At 41.6% G+C, this 27886-nt stretch overlaps 1 protein-coding gene across 1 annotated transcript in view; it reads right to left on the bottom strand.

The window, feature by feature from the left end:
* KDR (kinase insert domain receptor) overlaps positions 1–8194 on the bottom strand; it is a 40173-nt gene extending 31979 nt beyond the window's left edge. The window contains exons 1-3 of the mRNA XM_040334843.1: positions 7949–8194; positions 5352–5424; positions 1705–1901 (exon numbers count right to left, since the gene is read on the bottom strand). Of these exons, the coding sequence (XP_040190777.1) occupies positions 1705–1901; positions 5352–5424; positions 7949–8060 (382 nt within the window). The 5' untranslated portion in view covers positions 8061–8194. The remainder of the gene's footprint in view (positions 1–1704; positions 1902–5351; positions 5425–7948) is intronic.
* Between the last annotated feature and the right edge of the window lie 19692 nt (positions 8195–27886).

Here is a 27886-nt window from a genome sequence, read left to right as displayed (position 1 = left end):
TTTACATATTCTACGCCAACCGCAATGGAAGCGCCACCTAGCGGCCATCCAAAATATTGCAATCTAAGATAGGACGGCGCAAGCCGTCGTATCTTAGATATGTTTAAACGTATCTCTGTTTGAGCATACGCTTAAACATAAGTCGGCGTAGATTCTGAGTTAGGTCGGCTTATCTACTGATAAGCCGGCCTAACTCTTACTGAATCTACCTACAAGATAGGAAGATGACTCCCTTTTTCATAGTTCCAGCCCACAGTTGTGATTCATAGAGTAGGTTGGGTTGTCAGATTCATTAAGCTGACTTTCATCGTACCTCTTGTATCAAAGTGTCATAATTAAAGTCCTGTTCACACATCACTTAGCAGGACGGGATCCCACTAGTGATTCACGCGCTGAAACGCATTTTGCATATAGGGCAGCCCGTTGACTTGATGCAAGTTTGTCATGCCAAAGAAACTCAGGGACCAAATTTTGTCTCTGAGTCAGGCATGATTTACACTCAGGCCCCGTACACACGACCAGTTTCCTCGGCAGAATTCAGCTTCCGACCGAGTTTCTGGCTGAATTCTGCCGAGAAACCCGGCCGTGTGTACACTTTCGGCCGAGGAAGCCGACGAGGACCTCGGCGAGGAAATAGAGAACATGTTCTCTATTTCCTCGTTGTTCAATGGGAGAACTCGGCCCGCCGAGGTCCTCGGCGGCTCCAGGACTGAACTGGCCGAGGAACTCGATGTGTTTGGCACGTCGAGTTCCTCGGCCGTGTGTACGGGGCCTCATGCTTTGCCGTGATTCTTGCATGGTTTGGCACACAGCTATAACGGTTTTGCTGCGATTTGGCATCCCCTATATATGAACAGGGTCTAAAGTGTTAAGGAGAAACATTTTTCTTTTTTAACTTTGAAATAGAGAAGGAAACAGGACCCCTGTTGGGGTCCCACTGGGAAATGTTTTCTCGTTGGAAGCAAACTCCTCACCTCTGGATCTGGTGACAACTTTAATATGTTAGATTTCCTATCACTTTCTTTCCTTGTAACAATGGTCACTCATCAGTATAAATAGAGAAGGTGAACCTACCCAGTGGGCACATAAATAGCAATGACAACTTGGCAGATGTTCTGTTTTCAATTGTATCAAAAACTAAAAAAGGTTCTAGCAAGACATAAACAGTAAATAACTGTTATGGGTTCAACAAAACAAAACTAATGCCCTGTACACACGATCAGAATTTTCGATGGCCTAAAATCCGATTAAATTTTTCGTCGGAATTCCGTTCAAGCTGTCTTGCATACACACTGTCAGACCAAATTCCGACCATCTAAAAAGCGGTGACTTAAAACACTACGACGAGCAGAGAAAAATAATGCTCAATGCTTCCGTGGCATGTGTCGACTTGATTCTGAGCATGTGTGGGTTTTTTCTCTGTCAGAGTTGTACACAGATGATAGGAATTTCCTATGGTTTTTTTTCCTTCGGAAAAAAATAAAACATGTTTTATTTCTAAACACAGATGGAAAAAAAACTCAGATGGGGCCCCTACACGATCAGAATTTCTGATGAAAAAAGTACATCGTGTGTACACGGCATTAGATTTACATCTGGAAGTTAACTGGAATCTAAAAGTTTAAATCAGGTGATATAGTAGATCAGATGGAGAGTGCCATGCAGTGTGCACACAATCTAAAAGTACAACACAAATCCACTTACCTATGACAGACACATGAACAGTTGAGTTAACATTAGTTCCTTCGTAGAAGCACATGAATATTCCAGTGTCATTTGCTGTGATCTCTCTCACCACAAGGATTTCGCAATAGACATCCTCATTACACTGACTCATGGATATACGCTTATCATCAGTGCTGAGGTTTACAGACCACCACCACTCTACTGGCTGCTCCCCACTAGGAAAAAAAGGAAATGCACCATCCTGTTAATTTCTGCCTAGTGTCCTTTATATGCAGAATATAGCTTGTAATAATGACGCAATTTGTTATGTTAAAAGTAATATGGAAGGTATGTTTTTCCTATTTTACCATCCATATATATATATATATATATATATATATATATATCCACTTCATGGCCAAATGTATGTGGACACCTGACCATCAAACCTATATGAGCTTATTGAATATCCCAATCCAAAACAGTTGGCATTTAATATGGAGTTGGCCCCTCTGCAATTATAACCATCTCCAGTTTTTAGGGAAAGCTTTCTACAAGATTTTGAGCATTTGTGAATTCAGGTACCAATACTGGATGAGAAGACTTGGCTCATAATCAGCATTTAAATAATTCCATAGGTATTCATTAGGGTTGAGATCAGAGCTCTCGTGTTCCACCACACCAAACTCATCAAACCCCAACCATATCTTCATTGATATCAAACCAGGTGTTTATGGACTTGACTTTGTGCAAGGGGCACAGCCATGCTGGAACAGTAGTCCTCACTTCCTGTCATTTGAGTCGTAGGATCTTCATATGGACAGACCATGACCAACCTGGAAAGCTGCTCTACAAAGATTTAGCCAAGGCATCCACAAACTCAAGGCTTCAGGAAATCCTCAAGAAACTGCCTAATAGCAGGATCCCCTTGGGTCCAATCCTCTGAATGACACATATGCTTTGCCCAAACTTAGGACTTGGCAAAATTCCCCATTAGAGCCACTACCTCTTACAGAGCTGCTCCCACCACAAGATTAAAAAGGGCCTCCAACCTCTCATCTGTGGACCTATTGGGGTCTCAAGCAGAAAGTGGACAGGTCATCAGCTAGAGAACACTATTTTGTAGAACTCCATGAGATACTGCTGAGCAGATTGCGAAGTGGAGAAAAACCTTTCCTGGGTGAGCCCAATTGTATTCACCGCTTCCTGAGATGCAGAAAGTTTGCAAAATTCTTAGGCAGCTGCCAGGACCGAAATCCAACAATTTGACTCCAGAAGCTGCAGTCTCAGTTTGTTCACACAATCCATGTCCATCAGAAAGCCCACTGTTACCCTTTTCTGATAGAGACAGACCCTAATTCTACTCCTGAGATGGTTGCGGACTCCTGATCCTCAACAGCTTCATCCTTCCAAGGGAAAGAGAAGTAGGAGGAAAGCTCCCATATTAGCATCCCAGAAGTAACCCCTGAGAAACAGTTATGCAAACCAGAGGTGGCTGCTGACAATTCTTTCCTAGTAGTCACAAAGAACTGGAGAAATGTTTCCTTGAAAACAGTAACAAATACCAGAATAGGGCAGGAATTCAGAATCAATTTGACTTAGGGAAGCCATTACATGGTGAACTGCAAAAGGGAGCACACCCTTTTGTCAATAGGCTTATAACCCCCAAGAATTGAAGCAACCACTCAGACAACATCTATGTAGCGAGTCAGCCCAATTAAAAAAAGGTGCCTGTGGAGACATGGTCATTAATATCATTGTGCCAAATGCAGCCTGTCTGCCCTTTTGAATATGACCATGTATTGCCCCACAGCAAACAACACAGGTGCCCCAAAGGCACATTATTCCATGGTACATGTCAGCACTTACTGCTTTGAAGTACACAATTGTCCAAAATGTCTTGCTGTTGCAGTAAAATTAACTTTAAAAAGAAACAGATGCAGCAATCACTTCTGGGGACATAGATATGCAGGCAGGAATTCAGAATAGAGCTGCACAATTAATCGTTAAAGGGGTTGTGAAAGTCAGAACTCAGCCCCCTTATACTTACCTGAGTTCTTGCTCTGTCCAGCAATGGCCACGAGTGTTTCAGCCATCCAAGATTTTCCCTCCTAATTGGCTGAGACAATGCAGCTGCGCCATTGGCTCCCGCTGCTGTCAAACAAACTCGGCTAGCCAATCAGGAGAGAAAGGGGGCAGGACAGGGTCAGAGCTCCATGTCTGAATGGAAACAGGGAGCAGTGATTTGGCTCAGGTGCCCCCATAGCAAGCTGCTTGCTGTGGGGGCACTCAACAGGGGGGAGGGGCCAGGAGCACAGAAGAGGGACCCGGAAAAAAGAGGATCTGGGCTGCTCTGTGCAAATCCACTGCAACAGAGCAGGTACATGTTAGTTATTTATATAGGAAAAAACAAGACTTTACAATCCCTTTAAAAAATCGCAAACTCAATTCAACCCCCCTCACGATCTTAATCCGTCATTTCCACAATTCTATGTAACAAGAGAAAGCCATTCTCTGCTCAGAGCTGTAAAAAAAAAATACCGGCAAATGTTTATCAACATTGCTCAGCACTGAGATATAACTATATATATTGTATCATTTGGTTCTCTTAGATCAAAGGGATGAACTTTGGTCTGTAAATGATGTCAGTTTGACCACTTAAAGATTAAGCCTTTTTCTGACACTTGCTGCTTACAAATTAAAATCAGTATTTTTTTCTAGAGAATTACTTAGAACCTCCAAACATTATATATATATATATATATATATATATATATATATATATATATATATATATATATATATATATATATATATATATATATATATAATATATATATATATATATATATATATATATATATATATATATATATATATATATTAGCAGAGACCCTAGAGAATAAAATGGCAATTGTTGCAATATTTTATGGCACACTATTTGTGAAGCGGTCTTTCAAACGCATATTTTTGGGGAAAAATACACTTAAATTAATTATAAGCTAAACAGGAAAGTTAGCTAATTTTTTTTTTGCATAATGGGAAAGATGGTGTTATGCAGTGAGAATCGTGAGATAATCGTGATTTTTATTCTAATCGAAAAAAATTGTGATTCTCATCAGAATAACTGATGCACTGGATCTGAGTGTTCTCCAAGCACTTGAAACAAACTGTGAAAAAGTATAAGAAGATCCGGCAACTCGAACATCCGTCTTCAAAACGTATTGGCTACATAGCGGTGAGATTAAAAGAGCAGCTTACGCGTTTCTCCAAATAGCCTTAATCATAGCATAATACATACTGAACAAGCGTACCATTACCAGTATATCCGAGGAGCATTTTTACCCTAGGGGATGTATTTATCAGGTTTTTGAAGAAAGTTGCTCATATATATTGTTACATGTGTATACACTATGACCTGTGAGGGGTTCATGAATTTTCAGGTGTGAAGGAAAGATCACCTTCAGTTATAGATGAAAAAAGTAGAGTCATGACAATTTTTTATCTTTCATTTGGCAGTATCAGAGTCAAGCTGACTCTTGTTTCTCTAGGACACAGAAAGAACCTTCTATTGCAGTTGTTAGCTATAAAAAAAACATCATTAATAACCAACACATGGCGCCCAACCCATAGCTGAAGTACCAAACCCGCATAAACATTGTATTTGGAGTATATCTATGACATACCTGCACGTGATGTTTAGTGTACTGTTTGAAGGTATTACCAGATTACTCTCCTTAATACTTAACGTTGGAAAATCTGCAAAGGATAGAAAAACAACAGGGTGTAAGAGAAAAGTGTGTGAAACATCCACATGATAAATTCTTCGCTGTGCACCTTCACCACTGTGCTTATCATAACAGGAAGGTGGTGCAGATGGTCCTGGGAGAAATGCAAAGCAAATCAATTCTTACACTTGGGTGGAGTTCCTGTTATTCTGCCAGGCTAGCTCCAATGTCCCTTATAACGGATGTGTGACATTGGAATTAATGAGTCCTCATCTGATGATCTTACTTGGTTTGGACCAATGCTAAAATACTTTTGATATAATAAAACAACTGGACCTCTAAATATCAGGCAGACAAAATGGACCTGGCCTTATATCGTCACACTAAGGTAGCATGTGACCATTGTCCTTCTTCCACTGTGGCGTCCCAACACCCTTCCTATGTACTTTACAGAAAGTGACGCATACTCCGTACTTTCTCATCTCCTTTCCCGTAATGTTGCATAAAGCACCAGAAGAGTACTAATACTTAATGCAGACAGTATTACTATTAAAGGTATAAATATATATATACACACACACATTTCTGAACTTTTTTAAACTCTTTATTAAGAATTGAAAAAAAAATGATATCACTTTCCTACATAGTCACCCTACTTTGCAATGCTTTTTTTCCCAGCATCGTACCAACCTTTTAATGCCATCATCAGAACTCCTCCCGCGCTCACCATTTTCAACAATAATATAAACGTGCAGAAACATTTTGAGGACTATATATATATATATATATATATATATATATATATATACACAGGTATATATATTTTTTTTTTGTTAATTAATTTTTTGAAGTTGGTGACACACACACACACACACATATATTTATATATTTATATCTATAGATAGATAGATAGATAGATAGTTAGATGTTTATATCTATAGATATCTATCTATCTATCTAGATATGTATATATATATATATATATATATATATATATATATATATATATATATCTATACATATTTATTTATATCTATACTTATTTATATAGATAGATAGATAGATAGATAGATAGATAGATATAAACATATATACATATATATTTATATCTCTATCTATCTATCTATTTATCTATTTATCTATCTACATAAATATGTATAGATATCTATATATCTATACATATGTATTTATAGATAGATATCTATAGATATAAACATATATCTATATCTATCTATCTATCTATCTATCTATCTATCTATCTATCTATCCATGTATAGATATAAATACATATGTATAGATATATAGATATCTATATATCTATACATATTTATTTATATCTATACATATTTATGTAGATAGATAGATAGATAGATAGATAGATATATATATATATATATATATATATATATATATATATATATATATATATATATATATATATATAGATATAGATATCTATATCTATATAGAGATATCTATATACATATATATAAATATGTAAATATATATATAGATATAAATAAATATGTATAGATAGATAGATAGATAGATATAGTTTACATATAAATATAGCTTACGTATATATTACAAATGGAATAGCATAAATTACAGAAAAGTAAATAGTAAGCAAAAAGAAGTTTATAAAAGAGAAAGAAGAAATGAGTAAAAAGGATCTACACTTGTTATCCACACTCCATATGTCATCCTTAGTGTATGTATGGATTATAATTTATTAGGAGTTTATGAAAAAATACATGCTAAATTTATAATAAAAGGTTTCATATGCTGCAAACAATTTATAATAAGATCAGGTGATGAACAGTTTATCACTGTGGGTTGGGGAACAATCCTATTCGCGTTCATAACTGTCCCTTTTTTCTAAATACAACTCTTTAAGATCTGTCCAGGGGAATTGTATTAGGATTTTGAACGCTGAACAATTATACAAGAAAATCTCTGCTATGTGGATGTTGTAATTCAGCCACACTGTTTAAAAAAAAAAAAAAAGTAATTTTGTTGTGATTTCTAAATATGTTATAATCTTATTTAGTAAAGGTGCTTGGAGAATGCCATCCACTCAGATTGGGCAGTGACCATAGGAAGGTATGCTCAGTAGAAGTGTGTCCATACAGAACAGCATCCCTACATCTTATTCTAAAGTTTTGGGAAGATTCTTCTAATATTTTTCTTGTTAGTTAGGGAATGTTATACTGATTAAAAAAAAAATAAAAAAAAATCTAGATTCTTAAATAGAAATCTAGGTGCAATAGCATTGAAATGAACAGCCCTGACAATACAAGTACAGTAATCTCTGAAAATAAGTCTAGTAATATAAAGCAGCTAATATACACAGCAGTGTGTTACATATAAGTTTGTTATATATAAGTGTGTTATAAGTGTGTTATATATAAGGATACACCGTGTGTATCCTTATATATGTGTCCATAGATATATATCTCTATAAAATGTACTTTTACACAAACAATCCTAGAGCAAGATGCACTTTGTGTTCTTTGTACACATTCACAAAATACTTTCATTCATTGATCTCTCACCTGATGCCATAAGAGACCCGAGCAGACAGCAGTGCACAATTACCATCAGCATCATCTTAATCCTCAGATTGTCCATTGAAGACAGATTACATCCCAGGTCAGGAGCTCTCATGGACTGACAATATAGTAATGTATAGTTCCCCAGGAGTAGATGGTCAGCTCCTGTGCCCAGTGATAGTGCCCAGTGATAGTCAGCTCCTCGGTGCCGCTCCCAGTACAACACACACGGAGTGTCTCTCTGTCCGAAGTTGTATCTGTATGTGCGAGTCTAGCAGGCAGGCTGATCTACTCCCTGATCTTATCTGCCCCGCCCACACAGGGAGCCCCGCCCCCTTTATAGAAACTATCAGCTTCACCCTGAGCTCCATCACCTATCCAGCCTCTCTACACTATAGGTCAGCGATACTCTATAACTTTCTCACTCTTTTATTATAGACATTGAGGGAGATTTACTAAAACTGATGCACACAGAGTCTGGTGTAGCTGTGTATAGCAACCAATCAGCTTCCAGGTTTTATAGTTCAAGTTTCATTGAAGAAGCTGAAGTTAGCAGCTGATTGGTTTGCTAATTGCACCAGTTTTAGTAAGACCCCTTTCACACTGGGGTGGTGCTGACATAAGCAGTAAGGCGCGCTAGTTTTTAGCAGCCCTTTACCGCTAGTATAGCAGCAATTTGCGGCCACTAGCGGGACGCTTTTAACTACCGCTAGCGGCTGAAGAAAGAGTTCAAATCGCCCGTGTTGCGGCGCTGGCGAAGCGATTTGCAGGAGCTTCTGCAGTGCTGCCCATTTATTTTGATGGGCAGGGGTGTTTTGGGAGTGCTGTATAGACCGCTCCCGCACCGCCCCAAAGATGCTGCTTGCAGGACTTTTTTTCCCGTCCTGCAAGCACACCGCCCCAGTGTGAAAGCACCTGGGCTTTCACACTGGGAGGCCTGAGAGGCACTTTACAGGTGCTATTTTTAGCGCTAAAACGCCTAAAAAAAGCAACCCAGTGTGAAAGGGGTCGACAACTCCCCCATCGATTATCTAAAGGGGTTCAGGCTTTTTTTTTTTTTGAAATAAACATGACACTTTCCTCCTCTGTGCAGTTGGTTATGCACAGTGGCCCTGATCCTTCTCTTCTGGGGTCCCACTGCGGAACTCCTGGCTCCTTCTGTTCTCAAGTGTCCCGTTTCGAGAAGCGATCTCCTACATGACACCGGTGCGGGCGTGCTCCCGTGTCCTGCTGCTGCGTCTCTTGACACAGACAGCAGGACTCGGCTCTGCCCCCTGGCGCCCACATCATTAGATTTGATTGGCAGCAGCGGGAGACAATTGCTGCTTGTTCTGTTGAAAAACAACAGACTTACAGGCTGGATCACCAGGGAAAAATGTAAGAAAGCCTAAAAAGAAAATGAATGCAGCCATCACATCTAAGAATTGGTAAGCTGTAATATTATAAATGTTTACTTTTGGGCTTAAAGAGTAGGTCTAGCCCCCCCCCCCCCACAATTTTTTTTTAAGTCAGCAGCTACAAATACTGCAGCTGCTGGCTTTTAATATATGGACACTTGCCTGTACAGATAGCCCACAATGTCAGCACCCCAGATGATCTTCGGATTTTCAGCTTTTCAGCTGGTCCCAAATTGCGCATGCGTGAATCGCGCTGCGCTTTCTAATTGGTTGGGCGACGGGGCTGAACTTCCGGGACACTGGGGTGTCAGAGACAGGTACCTGTTCCCCCTTCCCCCCAAAAGGTGCCAAATGTGGCACCGGTGGGGGGGCGGAGACGGATAAACGGAAGTTACACTTTTGAGTGGAACTCCACTTTTACCACTTTAGCCTCAGAAGTATTTGCCCCCTCAATGACCAGGCCATGTGTTGCGATACGGCACTGTGCCGCTTTAACTGACAATTGCATGGCGACGTTGTACCCAAACCAAATTGGCGTCCTTTTTTTTTCCCCACGAATACAGCTTTCTCTTGGTGGTATTTGATCACCTCTGAATCTTTTTTTTTTTTTTTTTTTACACTATAAACAAACAAAGAGCGACAATTTTGAAAAATACATTTCTTTTCACTATTTGCTATAATACATATCCCCAAAAAGGTATAAAAAAGCAAATGTATTCATCAGTTTAGGCTGATATATTATCTTTGGTAAAAAAAAAGTGTTTTATTTAAATTACTTGTGACCCCACGTAATTGACGTTTTTGACGAACGGCGCATGCGGCGTCCGTGAACGTATCCCAACGGACGGCGCATGCTCCCAAGTACGCCGCAAATAGTCAATGCTTTCGCCGTGAACGTAACTTACGTACAGCCCCATTCACGGACGACTTACGCAAACGACGTAAAATACGACGCTGTTCGTACGTTTCCGACGTCCATACCTAACATGACTTACCCCTGCTTTATGAGGGGTAACTTTACGCCGGAAAAAGCCTTACGTAAACGACGTAAAAAAATGTGCCGGGCGTATGTACGTTTGTGAATCGGCATATCTACCTAATTTGCATATTCCTTGCGAAAATCTACGGAAGCGCCACCTAGCGGCCAGTGTAAATATGCAACTAAGATACGACGGCGTAAGAGGCTTACGCCAGTCGGATCTTAGCAAAATTCCGACGTATCTTGTTTTCTGAATACAGAAAAAAGATACACCGGCGCATCCTAGAAGTTACGCGGCGTAGCAATAGATACGCCAGCGTACATTCTTTCTGAATCTGGGCCATAGTGTCTACAAAATAGGGGATAGATTTATGGCATTTTTATATATTTTTTTACTAGTAATGGTGGCGATCTGCTATTAATTAGTGGGACTGCGACTTTGCGGCGAACAGATTTTTTTGGGACCGCTGACATTTATACAGCGATCAGAGCTATAACTATCCACTGATTACTGTGTAAATGTCACTGGTAGGGAAGGGGTTAACACTAGGGGGCCATCAAGGGGTTAAATGTGTGCCCTCAGCATGTTCTAACTGTAGGGGGATGGGCTGCCAGGGACATGATAGAGATCACTGGGAAGATAAGATCTCTGTCATGTCACCTGTTAAAAAGGGGTATCGTCTTGTTTATAAAGGCAGCTCCCCGTTCTGCCTGAGTAATAGGCGATCGTGGGCCCGCTAGCGGACATCAGACATCGAGTCTGCCTGACCCGTGGGCACGCTCCTGCAGCGTGCAGCCGCTGTACAGCATGAGAGGAAAGAAGGAACATTTTTAGTAATAGTTATAGTTAGGGGTTTTCACTATAAAGCTGAACTCCATTTTATTTTTTGCATAGTTACATTGGTCCAGCTTCGACCATTGTTAAAGGGGTTGTAAAGCTTCATGTTTTTTCCCCTTAATGCATCCTATGCAAATCAATCAAACGCGGCGCAATGGGGGAGGGGCCGAGTCATACACTTGGCGGTTATGGTCACCGAGTGTATCACACAAGAGCGCGCCTGCAAGGTTACTCCCTTGCGAAAGAGCTTCCCAGAGGGGGGGTTAGCTCTTGCGGGGAGGAGCCGAGACAGCCGCCGAGGGACCCCAGAAGAGGACGTTCAGGGCCACTCTGTGCAAAACGAACTGCACAGCGGAGGTAAGTATGGCATGTTTTTTATTTTTTATTTTTTTAAATGAACCTTTACTATCACTTTAAGTATACATATTTCTACCTGTGGGATCCCTGTGGAAGTTGTAAATCAGTGTAGTAGCCACTGCTACTACAGTGATCCTCGCAGTCTTCAGAGTCCAGTGGCCAGCAGCTGCCTTGCTGTATAGTGAATACAGGGGGTCACTCACTCGGCATGGGAGCCATTCAGAGAGTGCTTTGCATTTTCTCATTCAATTGTATTTATTTTTTATTTATTAGAGGTACTCATATAAAATCCCCAATTTTCACAGCGCTTTACATATATGTTGTACATTCACATCATTCCCAGTGGCGGCCCATCCTTTAGGGGCGCACGGGCACCGCTTCCCCATTCATGCGTCCGGCCCTCTGATCTACATGCAGGGCACCAGACACATGGATTCCAATGGGGGGAGGTTTGAATTTTTTGAAGCACGTGATTAGAGCCAGAGGCTCTAATAGGCTTAAAAAAAGGGGTGGGCTTAAAACGCAGAGCACTGCACTCCGAGCCCACTCAGTTGTGTGACAATAGTGAAGGAATATTCGCTATTGCCACACTTATCCTCCTCCTGGTCAATCAGGAAGCAGATCAGGTGAAAGGACAGGCAATCCTATTAGACGCCTAGGAGGGGGAGGGAGGAGACGCATGGCAGAAGCCGCCATGATGCAGGGCAAAGGAGATGCGATAGAAGCCGCCACCATGTAGGAGCACTGCCCATCCGCAACCTAGATGAGGTAAGTGCGGGGCTGGATGACCAATCGACCAACGGCGGGGGTTGTGCGGTGACTGACTGACAGCGGCAGGAGAAGGATTGAGGGTTGGTTTGCCGCCGGCCGACCGAGGCGGGGTAGTTGTTTGCCACCCCCTCAAAGAAAAAACCTGCCAGCCGCCACCAGCCGAGCTTACAATCTAAGGTCCCTAACTCACATTCATAGATACACATACTGGGGCCAATTTAGACAGAAGCCAATTAACCTACCAGCATGTCTCCAGGCAGGTAGTGTCATGGTTGGGATTTAAACCGACAACCCTAGCGCTGCAAGGCAGATGTGCTAACCACCTAGCCACTGTGCTACCCAATGATTGGACACGGTGGAGCATGTGGCTTCATCACTCCATGCAACCCAATGGTGGAAGTGACCCCTGTGGTTATTGTGCAGCAGGGCAGCCATACAGCATGGAATCCAAACGATCCACAGCAATCCCCCAGTAATGGAATATGCCTACTTTGCAATGAAAACTATACCTGGTTATCAGCTTTAAAGTGCAGCCAAAACAAGAAAAAAGAAAAATCAGCACAAGGGACATAACATACAGTCCAGTCAGTAGGATGTGTCCCTTGTAATGATACCTGTTCTGTTTATTGAAATCCACCTCCATCTATATCTGATCCCTCCCCACTATTCTCCACCATCATTTTCTAGTGCAGCGGGGGGTTAAAAGAACTATGATAGGCTCGCATCAACAGTGCCAGACTATGCCCACACTTTCCGCCCAGATGCTCCATTCATAGAAGCCAGACTATATTGTCTATGAATGAAATGTGACCTATGAATGGAGGGCGGGTGGATGGATGATTGATAGCCCCCCCCCCCCATTCATAGATCATGTTTCATTCATAGAAGCTGTAGTTTGCGCTCCACTTGACGACCAAGCTTTTTCTGGCACTTTTTGTTTACATGTTTAAATCAATAGTTTTGCTTTTAGCAGAGACACTGGGGAATAAAATGGTGATTGTTGCAATTTTTTATGTCACGCGATATTTGTGCAGCTATTTTTCAAAAGCAATTTTTGGAGAAAAAAATACATTTTAATGAATAAAAAAAAAAAGAAAATAATATATACCCAATTTTTATTTTTTTTGTAAAATGTGAAAGATAATGCTGAGTAAATAGATACCTAACATGTTTGACAGAGGAGGTCTAGCGCTAGAATTATTGCTTTCGCTCTAACTTTCAAAACGATACCTCACGTATGTGTGGTGTGGACACTGTTTACATATGCGTGTGCGAATGTGTTTGCTTCTGTGCGTGAGCATGTAGGGATTGGGCACTTAAATTTTTTTTGTTATTTATTTTACTTTTTATTTTTTGATTTTAACACTGTCCCTTATTTTTTTTTATTTTTTTAGCACATTTATTCCCATTACAAGGAATGTAAACATCTCTTGTAATAAAAAGATGGATGACAGGTCCTCTTTATGGAGAGATCTAGAGTCGAAAAGACCCCAAATCTCTTGTTTACCTTTAAAAGCAAAAGATCAAAAAAATATAAAAATCCTGTACGGAAGTGATGTCATGATGTCGCTCCGGTCCTTAACCTCCCTGGCGGTATGATTCTTTCAGAAAAAAAGGTGCTAAAAGCGGTACCATTATTTGCAAGGAAATTTGGCGTTTTATACTGTAGGCCTGTAATTTTTAGAAATAACTCACTTAAATCTGACCAAACAAGAGTCTTGTAGGCATCCCGGGTATGAATTTTTTTAAAAACAAAATTATAAATTATAATATAATAAATAATTATAAATAATTATAACAAATAATAATATAATTATAATAAAAATTATTCAATAATGTAATCAACTCAAAATCACAGATATTTGCTCAGTTGCAGAATTGTCGCTGTCATTATTTTAATTTTTTTATGACGAATTTCCCCACAAATCGCTATCGCACAATTCTGCAAGTGATTATAATTTATTATCGCTGTTTTCTAGCTGCTCTAAAACCATTTTTGACATAAAAATACACTTTTGGTTGCTATGGACAATCTACAGTTTGCAGGCAGAAAGAAAAGTTTTTATTATATAAAAGTACATGCAGGACACTGGGCAGACCACTAGGGACAAGGGGGTGTGTATTTTTACATACAGTACTGTAATCTATAGGATTACAGTATACTGTATGTAATGTGTTTGTTTACGTTTTTGAATTTGGCGCCGTTCTCCGCTCCTGTGCGTCGTAACGTCGCAGGGAACGAAGATCGGCGGCACAGGAGGACACTGTGTGAATCGAGTGAAGACGCCGCTCGCTCACACATCGCGGTGGCATCGCTGGATCCAGGGACAAGGTAAGTAAACACTCCCTGTGGATCCAGCGAGGCGAGCCCGAGTCTGACTCGGGGTTACCGATCGCAGCATGAAAATCTAACCCCGAGTCAGACTCGGGAATACCGCCAGGGGGGTTAAAGGCCATAGAGACAATCAAAGAGGATCTACTCTTTAATCACCTATGTGGATTGATCGGCAGACAGCATTGGCGGGGTTGAGTTGTCTAGTGGGGGGGGGGGTCGGTTGTTTGTCGCCCCCCAAACAAAAACCCACCAACCGCCACTGATAAACACCTTTCCAAGAGGGTCTTGTGAGTGCCAAGGACCTGAGAACCAGAGAAACACTGGGAAAACTACAAGAGCAGAAAACCTTTAATGGGTTCTTCAATTTTTCTCCACAGTCCAAAACATAGGCCTCGTACACACAACCGTTTTCCTCGTCAGAATCCATCAAGAAACTTGGTGACAGAGCTTTTTTGCAGAGGAAAACAGTCGTGTGTATGTTTTTCGTCGTGGAACTCGATGAGAAAAAAAGAGAAAAAGTTCTCTTTTTCCTCGTCAGGAGTCTCAATTTCCTCGTCGTGTTTCTCGTCGGGCTGGTTTTCGACGAGAAACACGTTCGTGTGTATGCTAAGAAACCCTTGCATGCTGACAAGGGTGGCGCCAGTGGAATCAAACTTCCCCTTTATAGTGCCATCGTACGTGTTTTACGGCACCGCGTTTGAGAACGACGAGATTTTGTCTTGACAGTGTGTACGCAAAGAAAGCTTGTCAAGACTCTCGACAAGCCTAACAAGAAACTCGTTAAGGAAAACAATGTTTCATTTACGACGAGTTCCTCGGTCGTGTGTACGAGGCCATACAGGTAGGTTAATAATCAGCTTCAGGCCAAGGAAAATAAGATTAAAAGATACTTGGAGAAGAAAATGGTGTAAAATTATTGCTACATCCGTTAATATATTAGAGTTGAACTCCAATAAACTTTAAAATTCTCCCTTGCAGTGGGGCTACCGTTATCAAGATGGATGTAGGGTCCATAGCCCTGGGTTGGACGTGATGCTCAGGTCCACCACTGATGCAGAGGGGAGAGTTGCCCACCAGGGGAATGGAGGATCAGGTAAGTAAAAGGTACTTTTACTCTTCCCTAGAATAAACAAGCAGTTAACTCTTGCAGTTTCCAAGGATTGGGCTTTGACAATATGCAGTTTCTCCACTAGGGATTATCTTTATGACAGTCAGTGCAATCAGAACCCCTGCTGAATGACTGAAGGTATAACCAATTACAGTATAACTAGCCTAGATAACGGGGTTCATTTGTGAAAGTAATCGACTATTTACTAATGGCAAATCCACTGTGCACTACAAGTGCACTAGAAAGTGCAGTCGCTGCAGATCTGAGGGGGAAGATCTGAAAGGAGGGGACGCTCTGCTGATTTTATCATCCAATTATGTGCAAGCTAAAATGCTGTTTTTTATTTTCCTTGCATGTTCCCCTCAGATCTACAGGGACTGCACTTCCGAGTGCAGTTGCAATGCACTTGTTGTGCAAAGTAGATTTGCCTTTAGTGAATAAACCCCATTGCTCACTATGAAGGTGTATGCTCACTTGGCTACTGCTCCCTTAGCTTAGTGCATAAGGTGAAGCTGTATTCACTTTAATCATGCAGTGAACACATACACTTTGCTAAAGTTGATCACATGTGTATTGATTACTTTCAGTCAGCCTACGGGCTGAACAAAAGAAATCAAACAGATTGCTCCATCCACACTAACAATGTGGAGGACAAATCCCCCCTGCAGGGCTAATGCATTCTGGCAGCCAGTGCTGTTAGCCATCAGAATACCCAACCAGTTCTGGCATCTTATTGGATGCAGGTGCTCTTCGGCTGACCATTTTCTGATAGGTTCCTTTGTCAAAAGTTGAACAGCTGACTTTTGTTGAATGGAATGGTGTCAGCAAGGCCATACATTGCTCAAATTCAAGCTGGCCATAGATGGATTGTTTTTTTGTTCAGCCAGCAGACCTGAAAACAAGAACACTAAGGCCCTGTACACATGAGCAAGAATCTTGTCAGGAAAAAAACGTTGTTTTCCCTGACAAGATTCTTGGCAAGAAACTCTTGCTGCCCGAGTGTACAGACTTTAGTTTCAAAAGAACTGCGGTTCTCTTGAAAGGAAAGAACGCGGTGACGTCATCGCGTACGACGATCTTGCTTCACCCTACCTATGCTGTGGAAGCTACTGCGCATGCGCCAAAGTCATTTTGAGCATGCGCAGGTTTTCACGGCGACAGGTTTCTTGTCAGGAAACAGGCCGACAAGAAAAAAGAGAGCAGGTTCTCTTTTTTTCTCATCGAGATTCTGGCCAGATTTCCTGACGAGAAACCTGAAAGCCTCGTACACACGAACGGTAATCTCAGCAAGAAGCAGTTTTCTTGCTGGTTTTTGCAGAGAAAATCGGTTGTGTGTATGAGACTTTACATTTGTTTTTGGTTTAGATATTCTCAAACAGTCAAACTGCTTAGGAAAATCAGTGATGGAAAAGGATCTAGGGGTATTGTAGATCACAGACTAAGGCTCCGTTCAAACTATGCCGTTGTGGATCGCGATTCTGCCTGTGATTCCAAAATCGCGGGACACCGTTGCGATCCCTGTTACTTTTCAATGGCACCCAAATTGGCACCTGGCGAATCGCAGTAACATCATGAAAACCGAATCGAGGTTCTGCGATTCTGTTTGCGCATCTTTACCATGATTTTTCGGGCGACCATGGTGGCAAAATCGCACCACAACTTGGGTGCCATTTAAAGTACCAGGGATCGCATCGGTGTCCCGTGATTTGCGGAGATTCAGAATCCCGGGTAGAATCGTGCCAATTCTGTCCGCGATCCGGAACGTCATAGTGTGAGCGGAGCCTTAAGGAAAGCGTTCAATGCTAAACTGCAGCTAACAAAGCTAGTAAGATTCTGTAATGCATTAAAAAGGACATACATTCCAGAGATAAATAAATAATTCTCCCGTTGTACTAAACAATGGTTCGGTTTCATCTTAAATATGCAGATCAGTTTCAGCTCTGGTTCACATAAGTGCAGCTTTGAAATCGCACTTCTTCAGAGTCGCAGATCGATGCAATTTCGAACTTCTAATTCATTGCAGCTTGCTATTTCATTTAAAAGAAGTCAATGCAAGTTGCAATGAAATTGCAAAAAAAAGTAGTGTAGGAACAGTCATTGCAACATAAGTCGCAACAATTTGAGTGGTTCCATTAGCGGAAATGGGATGTGACTTGTCATGCGTGTGAACCAGGGCTTGATCACCTATCCTCAGTAAAGACATTGTTGAAGTAGAAAGCGTTTAGCACAAGGCAACTAAATGAATAAGGCGGGTGCAGGACTTCAGCTATAAGGATCGATTACATAGATTACAAATACAGCCAGTTTCCCCATCAAATGCAGCAGTGGCGGCTGGTGCTCAAAATTTTTGGGGGGACGCAAACAAATGAAAAAAAAAAGACAATTGCAGCCTCACTGTGCCCATCAAAGGCAGCCACTGTGCCCATCAAAGGCAGCCACTGTGCCCATCAAATGCAGCCACTGTGCCATGCCATCAATTGTCGCCACTGTGCCATGCCATCAATTGTCGCCACTGTGCCATTAATTGTCGCCACTGTGCCATCAATTGTCGCCACTGTGCCATGGCAAACGCAGCCACTGTGCCATCAAATGCAGCCACTGTGCCATGCCATCAATTGTTACCACTGTGCCCACATCAATTGTCGCCACTGTGCCCACATCAATTGTCGCCACTGTGCCCACATTAATTGTGCCCACTGTACCCACATCAATTGTAGCCACTGTGCCCACATCAATTTTCCCCACTGTGCCTACATAAATTGTAGCCACTATGCCCACATCAATTGTCCCCACTGTGCCCACATCAATTGTCCCCACTGTGCCCACATCAATTGTCCCCACTGTGCCCACATCAATTGTAGCCACTGTGCCCACATCAATTGTCCCCACTGTGCCCACATGAATTGTCCCCACTGTGCCCACATCAATTGTCCCCACTGTGCCCACATCAATTGTCCCCACTGTGCCCACATCAATTGTCCCCACTGTGCCCTGTAAAATGCTGCCAGTCAGATTGCTCCTCCTTTTCACAGTCCCTCGATGTCTTCTGCTGCCCTCGATGACGCTTCAGCCAATTAGGTTACGGATAACCAGAATCAGTGAACCTTATTGGCTGAGATGGCCGTCAGTCTTATCCAAGGGACGTAGCCCCCCCTACGTTCCCTGGATAAGACATCCGGGAGCTGAAGGGCTGTACTCGGAAAGCCTATGCTCTTATAGGCACTTCCGCACAGCCAACCAACTGCCGTTATTCAGATAGCCGGCGCCCTATGTCCAGTTATCTGAATAGGCTGGCCACAATAACATACACTCATGCAATGCAGAACGAAATTTTAAAAGCCTTAAAGGGCCCGTTTTTTTTATGACTACAGGAGGGGGGGGGGTGGCCCTATTGGCGGGCCGCCACTGAAATGCAGCCACTATTTGAGGGGGCAAACTGGCTGCATTTGATGGGGAAAACTAGCGGCATTTGATAGGGCAAACTGGCGGCATTTGATGGGCACAGTGGCTGCGTTTGATGGCACAGTGGTGACAATTGATGGCCACAGTATCTTTGTTTGATTTGCACAGTGAGGCTGCAATTGATGTTTTTTTTTTCAGTTTGTGTGCCCCCCACCCCCCAAAAATTTTGAGCACCGGCCGCCACTGTTGTAGAAGCTTTTGGCTATGGACATGGGTCACCATGGGCTTTACAGTCCCATACACAACAAACTGCTATGCATATTTTGTTTCTGCTTTCACCACATCAATTTTATGGACAAAATGTTCAATTGCTGCCTAATATATCCCACCAATTTTCAGACTTGCCATTGTAACAAGATATTTCCTTTACCTGTCAGTGGTCATAATGTTGTGGCTGATCAGTGTCTGATAAACACACAAATAACCACAAATCATAACAAAAGAAAACAATATAGAATTTTGTACTATTTAGATAAAAAGAGCAACTATACAGACCCCATTATGTACAGAGAAGAAAGTTATGTAACGTTGTGGCCAGTAGGGGGCCTTCAGCTCCTTCAGAAAGGTACACGATTTGAAGCAAACTTATACTGAGAGTAATATGAAGGCTGCTGACTTCCTTGAAAAAATACAAGTATCTGTCTGGCTGTTTGCTTTTTGAGACATTGACTGGAACAAGCATATTCTTATAGCGGTAGTTCACCCTCAGTGTCAACATTGTACCATAAAATCAGGCATTGTAGCGCGAGCTACAGTATGCCTGTCTCAAATTTTTTATCCCCGTACTCACTGTGCTATTGTACATTATAGATTCCGACTCCCGCGGGGAATGGGCGTGCCTATGGAGAGGGAGGATGATTGACGGCCGGCTCTGGCACGTCACGCTCCCCGAAGACAGCCGGAGTAGGTCTCGGCTCTTCACGGCGCCTGCGCACAGGCTATGCGCAGGCGCCGTGAAGAGCCAAGCCTATTTCGACTATTTCCGGAGAAGCGTGACGCGCCAGAGCCGGCCGTCAATCACCTTCCGTCTGGATTGGAACGCCCATTCCCTGTGGGCAGTCGGAATCGTCTATGTACGATTACACAGTGAGTACGGGGATAAAAAATTCGAGACAGGCATATTGTAGCTCGTGCTACAATGCCTGATTTTATGCTAGAAGAAAAAAAAATGTTTTTTCTTGTTTATAGGGTGAACCCCCGCTTTAAAGAGGACCTTCTATAGCAAACAGAAGGTCCACTTTTTTTAAGTCCCATGTCTCCCAACTCGATTGGCTTTAAAAAGCCATTGATAAACAAACAGATCCCCCAGAAAAAAAAATACTTACCACAGCTCTGGCCTACATGCTTCCAGGAGGAACGGCTGATGTCACCATGATGTCACCATGATGTCACCATGCCTCATTGTTGCTTATTGTGATCACTGGACACTTGAGATCCTGCGGAAATGTACACTTGCAATGGGTTGGAGTGCTTTCTTGTGGGTTTTAAGCTCAAAGCTCTGTAGAAATGTATAGTGGCATCACCTGTGTCTACTGTCTATGGAGCCATCTTTCCTTTTGCGTGGAAGTCTGCTTTAAGCAAAGTCAGAATGATGTCAGAGCCATTAATCTGCATGGCTGATCCATACCAATGTCTTAGAAGAAGGTACTGAAGCTGTTGGATCATAATGCCAGAAAAGTAGCATTTTCTAATGAAGAGGTCAGCAGATCAAAAATAGTAGACTTTATACTTCCCCCTTTTCCTTAAAAAAAAAAAAAAAGTATCTATACAAGGGGATAGAAGTTGAAGAATACCCTATACTATTTGTCCGGCTCCCTTAACTCAACTCCAGCTCCAGCCGCCACAAAATTTGCATTAAAAATGATTTTAGTTGCACACATTCCTAAGTCCTAAAACTTACTGAGGTTACACATACACATGGGCATCCGCTGAACTTTTTTCAGGGGGGGGCATCGTTTTAAGGTCATCCATGCTCGGTCCCTTTTTGACAATGTCATGAAGGGGAGGGGCTTAGTCATTATCACATAAAGCGCAGGCATGCAAAGGTTTGAGAAACCTGATGCAACTATCAAGCAACTACCAACTTTGAATAACAATATCATACAAAATGGAGCCCCCCCCCCCAAGGAAATAACAACCCCCTCTCTGTCAGCTGGAGCTAGAAGAGAGAGAGAGCGTCTCTAATTGGATTCGCCGTGCCGCCGCCTTGCTTCCTGCCCGCTGTTTTTCTCACTGAGGATCATGGCACTGATTTCTAGGGGGGGGCAAGCGCCCTCCCTTGCCCTATGGAGTGGACGCCCATGCACATACATCCTGTTCAACAACCTATTTTGAAGGAGAAGTGGGTGAGAAGAACTTTTAAAACTCAATATAAATTATGTCATAATATTTTACATAGTATTGTAGAGTATAAAATAAATTCTTGCACATCTATACACAAACGTAAAAAAAAAAAAAAGGATGAGAAAAAATGTATCAAAATTAATTAATTAGAAAACACGTCATTGAGTCTAAAAATAAATAAATGTTTTAAGTTCAATTTTAAATAACCTATGTTAAAATTGTTATATAATAAAAATTGTACTGTACTAAGTCTTCTAATTATGATGGTAAGATTTGAGAAATGCATGATATAAATACTCTATGTCATCAATGCTCCAAGAATGAGATCTCCCAGCCATGACTCGTTTTTTCTGTTCCCCAGGTTGTTTTCTCTGTACTATAAAATAAATCTAAAAAGTCCAGCAAGAGAGTGGGACCCTCTCATAATGACCACAGTAAGTGTACAGACCTAGGAATGTACGCCAATATTTTATAGCCAGATTTATGAAACTATCAGTTATGTTGACCAAGTATTATTATTATAACGTATGAAATGAATTAATTACAATGAAAAACTATTTAAAAAGCTAATGTGAAGCTGAACTTCACTGCTAATGAAATTTTTTTAAAGCGAAGGTCCACACAAAAATGGAACTTCTGCTGTCCGGATTCCTCCCCCCCTCCGGTGTCACATTTGGCACCTTTCAGGGGGGAGGGGGGAGCGGATAACTGTCTAAGACAGGTATTTGCACCCACTTTCGGGCATTTATAGCCGCATTATCTGCGGGTATCTACGGCACGTCCTGCGCCCCCTCCCCCGCTGTCTTTTGGGAAACACACAGGTCCCAGAAGACAGCAGGGACCATTCAGATCACGCAGCGCGACTTGCGCATGCGCAGTAGGGAACCAGGAAGTGAAGCTGCAAGGCTTCACTTCCTGATTCCCTTACCGAAGATGGCGGTGGCAGCATCCAAGAGCCGAGCGCTAGATTGGCTTCGGGTGCCGACATCGTGGGCGCGTTGGACAGGTAAGTGTCCTTATTTTAAAAGTCAGCAGCTGCAGTACTTGTAGCTGCTGACTTTAAAAAAAAAAATCGGTGGACCTCCGCTTTAAGGACATATATGTCTTCAGTTTTACATTCTAGACAATTTATAATTCTGTTAAACTCACTCTAGATATTCGCTCAGTTTGAAAGCTTTTCTCTTGAAATAATAAAGCAAATAACTGGTAATCCAAGAAATTACGTTTTAAAAGGTTATTTATAAGTTTACCAATTTTGACTTAATTTATGTGAATATTTTAACAATTTTTTAAGTGTCAAGTATTAGTAATTGGATAGATTTTTCTATTGTTTTATTATTTATTTAAAAAAAACTTTTTACACATTTATTTTTATAAAACATAGATGCTTTTTCAAATAAAATGTTTGCAAAAAATCATGTTGGTCTATGTAGAAAAACAGCGAGAGTGAGCCACCGATGGGGCGTACTCGCACCTTATACCTGAAAGTGCAGGATATATATGTGATCCTGCGCAGCGCGGCCGCCCTGTAGCAGTAAATGTGCTTTAGGGCGGTCGGCAAGCGGTTAAACTACTTGGGACCCCAGAATGCACTAACATGTTTATAATAAAGTAAGGCTGAAACAACTAATCGATTAATCGACAACTAATCGATTATGAAAATAGTTGTCAACTACTTTCATAATCGATTAATCGGCCAGTTGATTAGTTGGCCTGGATATAGGATGCATTATTTGTTTACATATCAGGAAATACAGTGCAGCACACATACAGCTCAGTACACCATCCATACATGCCACTAAGTGCCTGAGAATTTGTGAATGTGCAAGTGTGAGGAGTAATGCCTCATGGGACATGTAGTCCTGGGCAGGAAGTGAGTGGTTCTAATATTTTTTTTTTAAACCTTGCTATAGCGGGCGCTCTATACTATACTTTGCAGCTTGCTATTGAGGCACCCTAAAGGCAGGAGGAGCCAGAAGCCTCGGCGAGGGACCCCAAAAGTGGAGGATCTGGGCTGCTCTGTGCAAAACCATTACACAGAGCAGGTAAGTATAAGAAGTTTGTTTAAAAAATAAAAATAAATCACTTTAAAGACTCTGTGCAGGGAAGATCAGCATCTGAACCAGAAGAAGGTTGATGTAATAGAAGGCATTACAATTACTGTAGTTGGTTATTTATATTTACCACTGCATTTGGATATTTAAGAATAAATTGCCTTTTTTTTAATTTACATATTAACTAAATTGTACACCCAACTTTTTTTTAAGATTATCCGATTAGTCGATTAATCAAAATGATAATCGGCCAACTAATCGATTATGAAAATAATCGTTAGTTGCAGCCCTATAATAAAGGTAAACTAACCCTTATAACTAAAGGAGTTAAGAAAACATGATTTCACACACAGTTCATGTTAAAGAAATGTAAATAATACATCTCATTAAAGTGAAATTTGCATACACAAGCACATTTCTGAGCATACAGAATTTCAAAAAGCCAACAACAAACTTGAAACACTTCTACTCCTATTCTATCAGTCCCTTCCCAAGAATAAAGGACAGACGTCTTTACATGCCGACCATCCTCTGACGGCTGTTGTCACCTCTTCTTTTGTAAAGTGTGACGCACATGAAAGCTGAATAGAGCATGGTGACAGGATCCAATAGAGTGACCTGCAATGGTCAGTTTGATTCTTCCCTATCAGTGGCTGGTCAGTGCTATGTACTAAATATGCACCCTAGGTGATTACATCCCACAATATGATCAGTCATCACCTTTAGAAATCGGTGGAGTAACACTGTGTTTTCAGGTAGAAACCAGTGATGACAACCTGCAGTTGTAGAAACATCATTCCACTTCAGTAAAACCCTTACAGCAAGAAGAACATATCTTCAACAGTCCCATGCGCTTATATTATAGAAAGAAATTCTCTCAGCACTCTTTGTATTTATGTCCAACTTCTTTTTTTTTAGCTTTGGAAAGTGTGTGGAAGGATTACATCCTGTTTTGTTTTTTTACTGCTATTCACACATATTAGAGATACTAGAGGGATTTACTCTCACTTTATGTCCTGCAGACAGGGAACTTTTCAACAGCAACACAGACATAAATTAAAATGATTTTCAAATTGTTTTTATTTTTCATAAATTCGTCTATTTCTTGCTATTCCCAAGAAAAAAACTTTTCAAAATACTCACCAGATCCCAGATAGCAAGCAATTGTGTTGCACGTTTTAAAATGACTTGCCAGGCTTCACACGTTTGTTGCACAATTGCTGCAAGTCTACATTGCATGACTCAAGATCAACTTTCTTGCAAACATTCTGCAAGTTCTGGTTCAGTGATGTTGTGCAATAGTCATCCCACCACAGGGGTCACTGTGACTTGCAGAGCTCTTGCTGTAGACTCACCACTGCAAATTGGCTCTTTCTAGAGACTTGCCACGCAAATTTGCTGCACATTGGAAAAGTGTCAACTGGAACTTGTGCTGAAAGTGCTCTGCAAGTGTACAACTTGCCAGTGAAAATTTGCAGCAACTTAACCACTTCCATAGCAGGCACTTACGCACCTTCCCGCCCAAGCCAATTTTCAGCTTTCAGCACTGTCGCACTTTGAATAGCAATTGCGCGGTCATGCTACACTGTACCCAAACAAAATTGGCGTCCTTTTTTCCACACAAATAGAGCTTTCTTTTGGTGGTATTTGATCACATCTGCGATTTTTTTTTTCCGCAACAACTAAAAAAAGACTGAAAATTTTGAAAAAAAAATATGTTTTTATTTTTTTCTGTTAATTTTTTTGTAAATAAGTACGTTTTCTCTTTCAATTACGGGCACTGATATGGCGGCACTGATGGGCACCGATGAGATGGCACTGATGGACATCGATGAGGTAGCACAGATGAGGTGGCACTGATTGGTGGCACTGATGGGCACTCTTAGGCGGCACTAATGGGCACACATAGGCGGCACTGATGGGCACACATAGGTGGCACTGATGGGCACTCATGGGCGGCACTGGGCACTCATAGGCGGCACAGATGGGCACTCATGGGCAGCACTTATGGGTGGCACTGATGGATACTTATGGGTGGCACAGATAGGGACTGATAGGTGGGCACTGGGCATGGATGGACACTGTGGGGTAGCACTGATGGACACTGTGGGGTAGCACTGATGGACACTGTGGGGTGGCACTGATGGACACTGTGGGGCAGCACTGATTTACCCATGTTGCCAGTCAGTGTCCATTTGTGGGCATTGATTGGCATCTTTTTTATTTTTTAATGCTTTTTTATTTTTTTCCCCCAGACTTTTATTCACCGATCGCCGGCGCGCGCGGCATAAAATCCTGCAGGACGTCCATGGACGTCCAGTCAGGATTTCAAAACCACTTCACGAACGTAAATCCCCTATGGACCAGGCGGGAAGTGGTTAAGAAACGAATGCGGCATACACACGATCGGAAATTCCGACAAGAAAATCGTGGATTTTTTCCAGACTGAATTGTGGCTCAAACTTGTATTGCATACACATGGCCACACAACATACCGACCGTCAAGAACGAGCTGACGTACAAAAATTAAGTTCAATGCTTCCGAGCATTCGTCAACTTGATTCTGAGCATGCGTGTTTTTTGTGTGTCGGAAAATTTGAGAACCAGCTCTCAAATTTTTGCTGTCGGAAAGTCAGATGAGGTGCAGTACATAAAGAGGAAGTAAACTCACTTATAAAAAAAAACCACCACCTGCGAGACAAAGGCATAATGAGCTAGTATGCATAGCTTTTTCTTGTTGTAAAAATTGAGAACCAGCTCTCAAATTTTGGTTGTTGGAAATTCCGACAGAAAAAGTCTAATGGGGTCTACACACGGTCGGAATTTCCGACCAAAAGCTCACATCAAACTTACAATTCAACACTGCAACAAATTTGTGGCAAGTTATCCTTGCTATCTGGGATGGAATAGAGACCCAGTCTCTTTACATGTTTTATTCCCCTCAGAACCTACAAGATGTTGGAGATACGACCATGATCAAGGAACCTACCTGCAAATCTAGTTTTGGGAACCAGTGTATGCAATCCACAGCAGAATCTGCAAAAAGTCCTTGGCCTCCTCCCCAGAAATTGCTTTGTTATCAATCCTTGAAGAAGTGGAGGTTATTGGCCCAACAGGTTATACATACCCATTGGAAATCCTACACCACTCCACAACTTTCTCAATGGGTATCCACAGTCAGTAATAGTGACGAGAATGGAGGAGATGTTAGTCTTAGGCAATGACACTTTTGACAGATTTAAAACCCTTTGGTGCATAGGGATGCATTTTGCTTCCTCAGATACTCTGAAGACCCTTCTTTTATATCCCCTCAACAATCCTGACTCCCCGCAACTGAACAACGGACATAGAGGTTCTGTTTTTTTTTTACACTGGCTATGCCAACCTCCAACTCTCTTCTGTTTATTTTTCTTTCTTGTTTCACCCCGAACATACCATACACTCCTATGGAGTTTCTACAATCTACCCAGATCCGGTTTTCACTACTCTTGTTCTTACTACTCTTATTCATACTACTCCTGTTCTTTGATCTACTCTAAACATGGTCGGAATTTGCGATAAGAAAAGTTCGATGAGAGCTTTTGGTCGGAAATTCCGACTGTGTATAGACTCCAGCTGACTTTTTCTGTCAGAAATTCCAACAACCAAAATTTGAGAACTGGTTCTCAATATTTCCAACTAGCTCATTATGCCTTTGTCTCGCAGGTGGTGTTTTTTTTTTTTTGACAAGTGGGTTTACTTCCTCTTTATTTACTGCACCTCTAAATGCCTGTTCCAACTTCAAGGCAACATAACATCAAACTTAGGCATTTGGGTGTAGACATCCTCTCCAAACAGGTATCCTATACATATCCAAATGCAGGTTCCAACTTTCAAGGCAGAAAAACATGAAAGTTAGGCATATATAATGGGTACAAAATCCTAAGCAAGGATTGAAGGAAGTGCATATTCACAATGGAGTCCATGGGACTGTTTCCCATATGTACAGCGTAGTCTAGAGGAGGACACAAAACTGAGACTGTGATTATTCATTTCAACCTCCCTCACACGCTGAAATCATCCAGCAATCAAACTGCATGGAATTATAACGTTTGGAGCAAAAGCCACCATTGAAGCCAGGGCTATTGGTGTCTAAGCTCTTGAGTAAAACAGCCTTCTTATAATAGCCATAAAATATTCTTATGACCACCAAATGTCCATCAATGTGGACTTTAGCACCAGAGTGTGTAGGAGGATGATACAATCCTATGCCATCCTAACCACTTTCGCCAGTGCTCCCGGCTGCATCAGAGGTAAG

Source organism: Rana temporaria, chromosome 1 (assembly GCF_905171775.1).
Source record: "Rana temporaria chromosome 1, aRanTem1.1, whole genome shotgun sequence".
Classification (NCBI taxonomy): Eukaryota; Metazoa; Chordata; class Amphibia; order Anura; family Ranidae; genus Rana; species Rana temporaria.
This window is presented reverse-complemented; position numbering and strand designations above follow the sequence as displayed.